Raw genomic sequence first — 14011 nt, forward strand, 5'->3', positions numbered from 1 at the left:
ATTCAGATTTGTATTCATAGCACAAAAGGTAATACAATCAATTTCTATTATTTGTTCACAGAGATAATGACATTGCCAACATGTAAAACATTCACTCGCTGTGGATGCTAATATTCTCAGGATTGTAAGTTTCCTACTGTTCATCATTTTGTTGTATTTTCAGGAATATAGCATTAGACAGCTCAATGCACCATTTCTCTTAACCACAGCATACATGTACCACAGCTGATACACACATTATCTACACCAACTCACACACTGTATAGATACATGATAAAGATAAATACATACATTGTACACACATACCCAGACTCGCATCTACACCTACACCTCCATACATACCTACGTACCTCCCTACACACATACATACATACACACCTAAATAGAAACATACATACCTACATATATACATGTACATACACACATACATACCTTCCTACCTACCTACCTACCTACCTACCTACCTACCTACCTACCAACCTACCTACATACATACCTACATACATGTACATACATACATACGTACGTACGTACATACATACATACATACATACATACATACAAACATACCTACCTACATACATATATACCTACATACATAGTAACATACACACACACACACACACACACACACACACACACACACACACACACACACACACACACACACACACACAGAATATCATCAGTACAAGTTTCACTACAACTATACATTACATTAACAAGCCTCATGACTACAAGTTGTACAAAGGAAATTACGCAGTAACAATGTTCTTTGGAGACTAATTACCACACAAATTGGCAATACCCCCGGTAGTTGTGAGTTATCTTAGCCTTTATTTTGTTCAGTTTCACTGATGGCCAGTGCTGGTAAAATGGACTTGCCTTTGGGTTTAATCAGAACAGAAAGAAATATCAAAAAAGTCAAATTAAGCACATGTATTCTCAAAGGATTCAGAGTGATCACGACACACAATTTCCTGTCTTTCAAAGCCTTACGATAACAGTTGAATTAATAGATGTAATGATCAGTTAGATATACATGTACATGATGATTACAAGATATTACATGCACAAACAAGTTGTGGTTTGACATTTTGCTGACTGTTTTAATAGCAAGATGAAGTTGGATTGTCTGATTTGGGTGAAAATATCTTTCTAATATTTACAATCTTTATTGTAGAGCCACGGACACAAACATTTATGGATATACACACAACTATTAAATACATACATACATACATACATACATACATACATACATACATACATACATACATAGTCTATCACACACACACACACACACACACACACACACACACACACACACACACACACAAACACACACAAAGGTGATTATAATTACTCTATTTAAAATTATTCCAGACAGTATTTACATCATGTAAAATAAGAATACGGCATCAGAGAAAATATATAGCATTCATCAACAGATTTGATATAGCAGGCAGCTAAGTTGACCATTACACTACAGCTGATAGTTGTGACTTTATCTACAACTTACCTCTTCCACGGCTACCACCCCTTGTCCCTCTAGCTGTACTAGATCCCCTTCCCATGAGTCGTAGAACTGCTGCACTATTCACTGACTGTGCCATGTTTCTCTGAAAAATACAACACAGTATTTGCATGTTAGTATCCTGGAACAATTTATGAAAGATTTTTATTAGATAGGACTTCATCATAATAGACAGGTTTAAACACACGTTAGAACGCGTACACGTACAGGGAGCATTATCGTGCAGGCGTACATGTAATGACGAGTACAAAGTTGTGTTTAGTTACACGTTCAGAAAACAAACGTGATTCCAAGACAGTGGAATGTGCACGCATGTGTTAGCATCATCTGTCTTGAATTAGAAGGTGCATACACATGACTTTGTTTTTTGGTATTTTTGCCATTTTTCTGGCAACTACCCAAACGAAAAAGCGAACAATTCGTTTACAGTTATGCTTCCGAACTTTGATATATAAAATATGACAATTAATAGAAGAAAAATGACAAAAACTTAACACAGTTACGTGTAGACCACTATTTTGACATACACATGTAGCATTGTCTGATACAGAATGCGTGGATGTCTTCAAATCACGTGACTATGACGCTACACGTATAGAACACATGTAAATATGTGCATCTAAACCTCTATTATTGTACACCGAACACAGTATTACATATATGTACCAGAGATTCCTTGCACTATTATTTCAAACTAAATGTCCAGGGACGAGTAGATGTAAAAAAAAAAAAAACATTATAAATATATATCTCTTGTTGTTATATCATACATTACTACCCACTCCACACCTCCTGACCCCATTCAATCCCATACATGACTGTTTCCCTTACACATGTACCCGACCTACCTCAAGAACATTCATTCTCCTATATTTTGTTACGTGTGTAGGTGTACCTACACCATGTACAGGTACAATTTACCAAGATCCTGTATCAAATAAGTGCAGTACCAGTGATGTAGAAAATAGCCGAGAGCATTGAAAACGACCGGCTGTCAGTGATAAATATCTGGCTATGAAAATTGATATATTTTATTGAAATTTGTCGCCAATACTATGAAATCTTTACAATTTATGGTAAAATATTTTAATGTTTTTGGTTACTATCGAAGAATTACTTAACTGGTAATTGTTCCTGACAACAATAGAATTGATAAAATTACGTCAAAAAAGTGTCAGGAGAGGCCTAGTTTGGGGTTTTCAAAATGGAAAAGTCACACTGTGGGGAGGGGAAACCCCCAAAATAACCAGCAAGCCCTCTGCTAATCTCTGATCAGTCTCCTGATAAAATGAACATTATATGCTAAATCTACAGCAAAAAAATTAACTGTCACAAGATTCAACACTTCCCCTTCCTGGTCTCAAACCGGCAGGTACAGAGAATGTTGTTGGTCTAAGACTCATATTATGAAATCTTTCTTTGGAGAATATGTCTGTCTGTCTGTCTGTCTGTTTGCGTGCGTGTATATATTTGTGTCTATGACTGTCTGTATATATAACTACATATGTATGTACATATGTATTTATGTATGTGTGCGTGTGTTTGTGTGTGTATGTATGTATGTGTGTGTATGTATGTATGTATGTATGTATGTATGTATGTATGTATGTATGTGTGTGTGTGTGTGTGTGTGTGTGTGTGTGTGTGTGTGTGTGTATGTATGTATGTATGTATGTATGTATGTATGTATGTATGTATGTATGACAGCTATATACTAGTAGTACAACTATCAGGAAGTTATGATGCACTGTCTTTCTTCCCGTTGCTCTAATGCCTAGAGAATATTGTAAAAGAGCATTTTTATGTACATGTAATAATCGTTATCTATTTTGCTGTAGTATGACTAATGGCTACCTTTAGGCATTTAATCCATTATCTCTGTTGAATCAGTACAAATAGCTGCACTGTTAAATATCTATTACATGATTTCTATCTGAGATATATTACGATAACATCCGTTTGTCTGTCTGCAATGTTCTTGTTAAGGGTGGAATGTAAATAAAATCTACCAGGGTGAAATCTACTGGAGTTCCTCAGTCATTTCACCAGGGTTCCCTACCAGTATTTGTGTTAAGGATGGCAAATAGATAAAATCTACCTGAGTTCCCCAGTCATTTTACCAGGGTTCCCCACCAGTGTTTTAGTTAAGGGTGGTAAGCAAGTAAAATCTACCTGAGTTCCCCAGTCATTTTACCAGGGTTCCCTACCAATGTTAGGGAACTTTGTTAGTAATGAATTTTTTTTGTTTGTTATGGTGGATATAAATTCAATTCAATTTTACTGTGGTTCCTTACTAAGATCATACACTATATGGGAAACATGGTATGGGAGTTTTACCCCTCTCTGCTACCAGGTTCTCCAACCTAACACAAAGACAGGCCTTTCTGTCTGTCTGTCCTTCCTTCCTTCAATCAATCAATCAATCAATTAATCAATCAATCAATCAATCAATCTTTTGTTTGTTTGTTTATTCATAACTCGTTTATTTATTTTTTTGTCAACCCTATTTCAGCCCAAAAGTATCACACATACAGGAACAAAGGAAGTTACAAAAATGTCATCCTGATATCCTGAATGGTGCACTATGGGAAAATGTGATAACTATTATTCAATCACTACTGCAGACAATATTGATACATTCTTTGTAACCATAGCTACTCTACTACTCTAGCATTGTTTACCCTGACCCTTGTGAGGACTAGTTAACTGCCCCATATTAGGTGTGATGGTAACCACAGATACATGTAATCCCAATGTCTGGTTTGCAAGTGTCCTATTCTAATAGGTTGCTGTGGATCACAAAGCTTATCAATATGCATTGGTGATATATATCACTGTTCATTTTGCCTTATCACATGCAACTTTTTTAAAATGAACATTTGACATACACCTTTCAAGGAGTTGATAATAATTAATTTATCAAGTGAATACATTGACTCAATTTTGAATTTTGAATTATGATTATAGACAATGCCATCAAAAGCCAGTGTAGCATATATATACAAATTTAGTACATGTATGTGAACCACCCAACCAGCACTCTTGTATATACCTTACCAAAATTTGTTCTCATGATGTAGCAATTTCACAAAACAGAAATGGTTATTCAAATTTGTATCACTTATGATAAATCTGCCCTGAAATACAATACATATCATTTGTATTAACACTATAGTCTTATACAAAATCCAATATGGTTCCTACTGAATGAAGCATTGCCTTGAAAAGCTTGACTGAAAATGTTGTGGGTGACATTTTTAAGGCAACGCTGTGTAGGAGCTTGGTGCATCACAAGAGCACATGCTTATTTATTGAAACGTCACTCACCTGTTCATCCTCTGAGATGGGTATGAGTGCTAGTGGAAGAAGCGACTCTTTACTTGTAATATATGGAAAGTCATCCAAGTCAGGTGGGACTGAGTTTAACTTCCGATAAAGTGCCAACATCTCTTCTCGGCCGTACCGATACTCTGCAAGTTTATACTGTGGAAGTCCAGGAGATGGTGGTGGGGAGGCAACACTTGTACCGCTGGACAGAGCACGCAACCATTCTGGACCAAATGTCATCGTTTCCGACATAATGAAAATGATATTGATTCAATGATATCTCTGAAATAAACAAAAACAAGTAAATTTATGTCACAACTTTGCATCAATCATATTACACAATATACAGTGGTCTCTCTGATCTCTTCTGAAATCATAAAGAACTTCAATGTATACTTTTTGGTCTCTCTGGTCAAAGGTCAAGGAAGGAATGTACATGTATACACTTGTAGTACTAGTACCCCTCCTAAAAGTAAAGCTTCTCGGAAACTAACATTACTGCCTCTGAAGTTTGGTAACAATTATATAAATTTCTTATATTAATTTCTTTGCAATCCTTTCCTCTGATAATAACTACAAATCAACCCTCCCACCCTCATCCCCACTTCCCACCTCATCATTCTTCCTCCCTACAACATCCTTCAAATACTAGCCAACAACTAATTCCTCCTGTCAGACATCAAAAGCTGAAATGTTTCTAGTCAGCAATAGGTTTGATTATGTATTTGTCAGCTGTCACTATTGTTAGTCAGAGAAAAAATGTTGGCCCGTTTTAGATGTTCTTCACACTGAAACAGGAAGACGACACGACATTGACAAAGCCGATCGAATGTGTTTTTTGCAACTCAAATGAACTTGCAGATGAGTATCACTTCATATTGAAATGTAAGTTTTTTGCCAATGCTAGGTCCAAGTATATTCCACAGTATTTTCATTCACTGCCTACTTATGAAGAATTTACTGAGCTGTTATCATCTGACCAAATAGTTAACTTACAAAGACTTGCAGCCTTTCTACAGCATGTTCTATCAATCAGTAAGAGCTGAAGCAAACGAATTGTAACTGTTAAACTTGTGTTTTTGTTCATTGTGATTTGTATTTTGGGCAAATGGCCTTTGATTCTGTGAATGTAATAAATGACCTTATATGTACATTGTAATTACTGTGTTTGATGAAAACAAGAGAATGAACAACATGTCAAAATTTTTAATATTCTGAATCATTTCAATCACATTTCATAACTTTGAGTAGGCAATGCAATGCCACAACCAGTTGAAAAACTAAATTAATCAATGTTCAATTGTACAATATTGTAAACCTAGATATTTTTGCCATTACAGAAAATTTTGCATTTTAGTAGGCTGCAGATAATTCTCAAAGACTAATTTTTACTAATTACCAGACTGTTACATTGTGTTCGTATACAAGAAGGCATTTTAGTCACTACTTATTTTTACTAATTACCAGGCTGGTACATTGTGTTCATGTACAAGAAGGCATTTTAGTCACTACGTTTTTTTACTAATTACCAGACTGGTATATTGTGTTCATGTACAAGAAGGCATTTTAGTCACTACTAATTTTTACTAATTACCAGACTGGTATATTGTGTTCATGTACAAGAAGGCATTTTAGTCACTACTTATTTTTACTAATTACCAGACTGGTACATTGTGTTCATGTACATACTACAAGAAGGCATTTTAGTCACTACTAATTTTTACTAATCACCAGACTGGTATATTGTGTTCACGTACAAGAAGGCAGTTTAGTCACTACTTATTTATAAGAGTCTTCTCTGTGTATGATAACTTGTGCTATAGCAGGTAGAATGTACATTATGTACATGTACTAGATACCTGAAGCCCATCAGCTTCTTTTACACTACACATAATCATCATTATCAATCACATTTAATGTTCAATATACATTAATATTGACATACATTCAATAAAGGTAATAAATACCCTCCAAACTGCACTGAATTTTGATACACAATACTGGAGCAAGTACAAGATGGTGACTTCACTGAATGATGAACAGTGTAACATTTGCTATGTTATTTGTTTAAAGTGACCATATGGGTGAGGATTTGGTATTAATTTTGGATTTTTAATTCATAAAACAATTTTATCATGACGTCCTACTTGAAAAATCAAACAACATACACCAAGTCCTTGTTTGTAACTCAATAAATTGGAAAAGACTACTAAATGTGTAAAATGTTTGCTATTGTACGTACAATAATCTTATTTATACATTTTTTTCTAGCTTTTTGTAATGTATTGAGTTACAAACACATAGTTTGGCATATGTTGTTTGACACTGATTTTTCAAGTAGGATACCATGATAAAATTGTTTTATAAATTAAAAATCCAAAATAAATACCCAATCCTTATCCATATGGCCACTTTAATATAAATCTATTTCACAGCCCTGTAGCTAGAACTGGAATTATATTTTCATGATTTTTTTATTTTCATATTTGATGACCTGACCCTAATGATGTATTACATATTGCATTGACAACCAGATCTGACTTGGCATAAGAGACATTGTACAGTTTGTAAGCAATTACATTGTTTGCTGGAGAGACAGTACAACATGGGACTTTGACCATTCTTTGCTTGATTTACTGCCACGCACTGTATTCTTGGTGTAAGCTGGAAAGACCTTAAAATCCAGTAAAATAGTCTATTTTTGTGGTACACGTATAGTATTATTCTGTATAATGGTGACATAAATTTGGTGAAATAGGATGAACAGTTTACATATAATAACATGTACCAGCAACACCATAATATAGATTGTATATCATGATTTCTATATCATATTACAAGCTGTATACCTGTACCTGTACAAAACTACATGATTAGGATAGGATTGGGCATTTGAAAAAAATGGTAACAGACAGACAGAAATACATACATACATACATGCATACACTGTAACACATACATACATACATACATACATACATACATACATACATACATGCATACACTGTAACACATACATACATACATACATACATACATACATACATACATACATACATACATACATACATACATACATACATGCATGCATGCATGCATGCATACATACATACATACATACATACATACATGCATGCATGCATGCATACATACATACATACATACATACATACATACATACATACATACATACATACATACATACATACATACATGTACGTACACATGCAGGCACACACACACACATATACACATACATACATGTACATACATACATACATACATAGACACATATACACACATACATGTACACATACACAACAAAGATAACAATGTACAGTTTCATAGAAATTCTTTCAAACATTTTTCCTGTTGACAGCACCATCAGGTCAGAAATGCAATAACAGTACATGTACTGCTTTACACACATAAGTTAAGAACATACATCATGTACTTTAAATCTGATGATCACTTTCACTTTGAGTCTTACTACATTGTAAGGGTTCTCTACAGCAAGTATGACCATAGGGTAGGTACATGTAGGACTCCACATACACAATATTTTGGAAAACATGAAAGCTGCACTACCTGCAACTGGAATGTTTTTTAAAACTATTTTGTTACATTAAAATGATGATGACTTACTTAACAATTGTAATATTGTTTACCATGAGATGTATTGAATTCACTGGGATAAACACATAAGTGCATCAGTACACATCATAGTATCATGGTGCAATATATCCAATCGAATTGATTTGGGATCCGCATATAATACACATACTTAAAATTAAATAAAACTCAAATGTGTTCCTTTATCCCTTAACCAAGGCCTGACACCTGCTGAATCATTGTACATGTATGATTCAGTGTTAATCTGAGAACATGAAGTCTTGAATAAAGGATATGCAAGCTAATGATGTTCCGTTCTAGGATTACACTACCTCTGCAATATGCCTATACACATGTACACAGTAGTAATGACCTCATAATGTCAAAGGTCAGACCAAAGGTTAACCTATGAAAGTTTACATGGAATTGAGAAACACCTGTCCAAAAATACCAAAATGTGTTCATTATTGGAAACACATGTATATCAGTGCTTCTTAAGGGTGGCAAGATGGTAAAGTTAGTTCAAAAGTTATTTTACTAGACTAGAGTTCCAACACAAAAGTACTATGATAGATTATACGGGAAACGATGTCACTTGTACCAATTTCCCCATTCTGTTGCCGGGTTTCCCAAATGTTTGCAAAAAAAAAAAAAAAAAAAAAAAAAAAAAAAAAAAAAAAAAAAACAACACACACACACAGCCAGTAACTACATGTACATGTATCAGACTGTGTTTTATACATGATGATGTGCCTTTTTAGTCTCTCACTTACAATGGAAAATCATAATAGGATTACCAGCTCTATACATTGTACATAAATGTGGACATGAAAATCAACATAATTCATTCAATGCCAAGTGGATGGAAATTAGTCAATAACGGCACCCTACTATTTGTATCACGATTACTCTCTCATGACGGCCTCTGGCACTATACAGCATCAACATTTTTTAAAAAACTGCAATTGAAAACTGGATCTTTTGCATAGTTGAAACATTCTTGTACGGGAACAGAATTACTCATGTAGAGCGACTGTACATGTAGACAGCTTACTGTCAGCCTCTAAATATTTTTAAATAAATGGGGCATATAATCACTATAGTCACAAATGTATGTTGATAGTACTATACATGTACAGGCACCAATTTTAAAAAAGTTCAGAATATAGAATTTGATGTGCTAACAAACACAAACTGTAAAATGAAATTTATTTTCACAATACAACTTCGGAGATTTTAATTGAACGCATCACCACCTTAAAAACCTCTCTGGGTATTTCTTTGTACACAACAAAACTACAAGTTGGGAGAAACAGGATTCAGAATATATGTAACTTCACTGAAAGTCATAAAGAATACATTCAATGTTAACATAAGTTTAGTACTTCTGTTACCAACAGATGGGCTCAGTGACAACATCAATACTGCGGTATCTATGAATACTGGGCATGATATTTGGTTAGGATCACACAGCTCAACCTTTTGAACATATGCTCATCAATTTTAGGCACCATAACTGCCAGAACGGTAGCTGGCATTGATTCTCATATGTCGGTAAATTTTCCTTCTGCGTAACCTCTTCTCTTTATCCTGACCCTATAAAGATGTACTCAGTCAATGTATGTATGTGAGTGTGTGTGTGTGTGTGTGTGTGTGTGTGTGTGTGTGTGTGTGTGTGTGTGTGTGTATGTACGTGTGTGTGTGTATGTACGTGTGTGTGTAAGTATGTATGTATGTATGTGTGTGTGTATATATATATGTATGTATGTATGTATGTATGTATGTATATATGTATGTATGTATGTATGTATGTATATATACATGTATGCATGGATGTGTGTGCGTGTATGTGTGTATGTATGTATGTATGTGTGTGTGTGTGTGTGTGTGTGCGTGTGTGTGTGTGTGTGTGCGTGTGCGTGTGTGTGTGTGCATGTATGTATGTAAGACTGAACATGTATGATTATTTGGATACCATGCCATGAGTGGGTGTGCACTGAAGTGGATGAAAATATAGTGAGTGAAGGCCTTAATAAGTCTACTTTGAGATACTAAAGCATGACTTAATGTATAAATGGTCTTTTTAAGTTTTAGCTTACTCAAGTTACTACATAGACTTAAAGACTGGTCAGGGGATCAACTTAGGGGTTACATAGAGACTAGTGCTAGATATCCTTGAACTTGAAAGAATCGTGTGGAACAGTAGCAGGGCTTCACTCACTGTACTTGAGTTTCATTAATATACAAGAGCTGATGGTAATGCTATGATCAGTATTCCCACACAGAAATAATACTTGAATCATTGGCATATTCATCAAGATAAGTTACTGTTCATGTAAACTCTTCATGCAGAACATACATTTCTAAACTGATCTAGTTTCTATCGGATCCTAGTTTTGTCTTCTAAGTCACAAGTGCTACAATTCATTGTTATGCAGTTCGTTTGCAAAAATAGTGTCTACCTGTTCAATTTTCTACTACCGTCATACAAGTGCTACCTCAGTTGCTGGTCCATTTGTGATTTCTGACAATGCAAGTGTTATCTTTCAAAACACGATAGTGTATTGTTCGAGTTGGAAAGTAGACACTTGAAAATCTACCCAAGTTTCATGGCCTTTTAATGAGGTTTTGCTACAAAATCATGGCACTGAAGCATACTGTCATTTATAGGTATACCCCACCCCTCCCCACTTAGTCGCAAACTTTAAACATTGAAATTATCACATTACATTGTTTGTCTTTACATTTCTGATTCTTTGTTAAAGTGCTAACAGTAATTACTACGATACTAGACTTTACCTCCATCAAACTCTGGAGTCTATCATGCTAGATCAAATTCTTGTAAGTTTACTGTATGTGTATTTCTTTTTGTAGGTGCAAACATAGGAATTAATGAGATTCCTACCTACATTAGACCAACCAATTCATCATATCTGTCAAGCAGCCCCTTTCTTTGAGAGATACCACTGATCATGTGCAATCTTTATGCTGTGTAGACTTATGTAAAAAAGGGATTTTTTTTTCCATTTTGCAACAACTTTTTATGTTATATTCAAAACTTTCCAGTATTCCACAAGTATTTCCAGGATCCTGATTCCCCTTTGCTGGGCTTGTATACAGTTTCTTTCATTTCCTGTATCTTATCTGTTATCGATACCATAAATGTCAAAACAATACTCCCACAACCTACTGTTACTTCAAACCCCAGGGCTACAACCACACTTCCTAATATTGGTCCGTATGCTGAACTTTGTACAGTGTAACCATTTCTAACTTCAAATGGTTAGTGATGCCTTGATACTTCATAACTTGTTGTGACAATCTAGCTAACAGACCTATATTTACAACGTACTGCTTGATACTATGTCGCCAAAATGATGACTGCAACTTTAGTAGCATCCCAAGATCAAAACAGACACAGTAGCTGCCAGTCAACTATCCATATGGCAAAGTGTTCCATGGAACAATCGCTTGACTGTCTAGGTTGGCGAGAACTTTGATTTGCTACAATATTTTCACCATTTCACACTTCCTTTCACATTGTAACAATGGCAAATGGGTAGTGTGAACCAGCCTTAACTACTGCAAGACATCAACAACAGCATTTTTGTAAAGTATGGTAAGTAGGTAATATATATGCTACAATTTACCCTTTGACAGGGTTGCCAAACAAAATTAAGGTACATGTAAATTGTACTGGAAACTAAGACATTTTTACCCAATTTCCCCTATTTTGTACCCCTGACCTCAATTTGGAACACCTGTACTTCCATGTCCACTAACTCCATAAGATCATAAGATACAAATCAGGGTTATGCTAGGGAGTCAAACCCTCTTCCTATCCCTTGGCTACCTCAACCCTTACCTATAAACTCCCTAGTTTGAATAAAAATGTGTATATATTGTAAAGTTAGTCCACTGTTCCACATTCATGTCCTAAAGTGCGCTACCATACCATACACATGTAGAAGCAACAACTCGTGAGCTTTTTACCATCTGTAAACTGTGTCTATATTCCCCTTAGAAATGCTTTTGTCACGCTCATTGTTTAGATGGATGTCAAACAGTCAAGTAGACAGGATCAAAGGATATTGGAGAAAATGAGTTTACAATGTATCTGGTGTATGACTACTTTTCGTATGAGCATGGGAGCTCAAAGTGGGAGCAGGGTTCAGGACCTCCCTATGCAAATATGGGCTGAGGGAAAACAATGAGCAGTAGAATATTTGCATACAGTAGCAAACAAGTGCATTGGTTTCTCATTGTAGTAATCAACAAAGATCTTGTGATTCATAAACTTGACCAGCAATAGCAGTACAAACAAGGTCAGTCCACTGGCAGCATTACTTTGCACAAATACTGAAATCAAAGTTTTTTTAGTCGGAAAAAATTCAAGAGTGTACGATTACAGCTAGATGGAGTATTCTCTCAGAGTCTATACTACATTGTAATTTGTTAAACAATAGGAACATTCTGTTAAGATTGACGAAATCATAAAATTGATCTTGTTTGATCTGAGGAGAATCTGGAACTCTGGAGGATAGATAGTGTAAGAGCGTCATTTAGACAGTCAGCAAAAAGTGGATGCTGTCCTTTCCAGATATTTCTGTCCTAGTGGTGCACATGTATACTAACACTACTGTATCTGTGTATGTAGCTTACTGTAGTACCCTTGTAATTTTCAATTACATATTCATCAAATTCTGCATCATTAATACACTAGTATGTATTGCTTAGATCTGTTTGAATACATACACCTTCCAGCCATCAATCTGTACACTACAAGCTGGTGGGAAATATTTATGTGATATTTTAAGTGAATGCTGAATACATGAATTCCTAATTGTGATAGAAGTTCACACCTCTTCGTCTGTGAATTGTTTTGGATACTTTACACAAACGATACCATTATAACTTTGGTACTATGCATTGTTTCACTGTCTCACATGTTAAAATAACTGACACATAACACAGAAATAACTGCGTCACAAATTTCCATCCATGTGGGATATAGTAGCAGCTGTACCTGTCGAACTTCCTAAACATGGGCAGATGATGTACAAATCGAAGTCTGCCCTCAATTTACAACATCATCCGCACACTACAAATTCACGTGGCAGAGGTTACCGTTTTCGATTTTATCGCAGAAGACCGACCGCATGACATTCATGTGTCTTTGTAATGATACTATCTATATAGTGAAATCCAAACAAAGCGCAGTGAATAACATTTTATCAAACAATTTCTGATTTACTACACAGACGTCCATCCACCAACATAACACAGTTGAAGAACTACAACCACAAGTTTAGTCAGCTGGGAGTACCATTTTTTTCCTGCGTTCGCCCACACACACACAACTATACAATACACTTTCACGTTCATCAACTTGTTCCACATCATTAAAGTTACGCTCTGAACTGTTTACAGTAAAAATACACAGGTTTTACCTGGTTGGACTACGTTTTGCCGACTCTGACAAGGTTCTCGCAGATGCTTGGTAAAAACCAATATGGCTGACATATACGGCTTGTC

At 35.3% G+C, this 14011-nt stretch overlaps 1 protein-coding gene across 3 annotated transcripts in view; it reads right to left on the reverse strand.

The window, feature by feature from the left end:
* Positions 1-13989, reverse strand: part of LOC144451656 (uncharacterized) — a 38081-nt gene extending 24092 nt beyond the window's left edge. For all 3 annotated transcript variants that reach the window (XM_078142550.1, XM_078142549.1, XM_078142551.1), the window contains exons 1-3: positions 13927-13989; positions 4865-5146; positions 1523-1622 (exon numbers count right to left, since the gene is read on the reverse strand). In XM_078142550.1, the coding sequence (XP_077998676.1) occupies positions 1523-1622; positions 4865-5116 (352 nt within the window). In that variant the 5' untranslated portion in view covers positions 5117-5146; positions 13927-13989. The remainder of the gene's footprint in view (positions 1-1522; positions 1623-4864; positions 5147-13926) is intronic.
* Between the last annotated feature and the right edge of the window lie 22 nt (positions 13990-14011).

The sequence above is a fragment of the Glandiceps talaboti genome, chromosome 21, assembly GCF_964340395.1.
Source record: "Glandiceps talaboti chromosome 21, keGlaTala1.1, whole genome shotgun sequence".
Classification (NCBI taxonomy): Eukaryota; Metazoa; Hemichordata; class Enteropneusta; family Spengelidae; genus Glandiceps; species Glandiceps talaboti.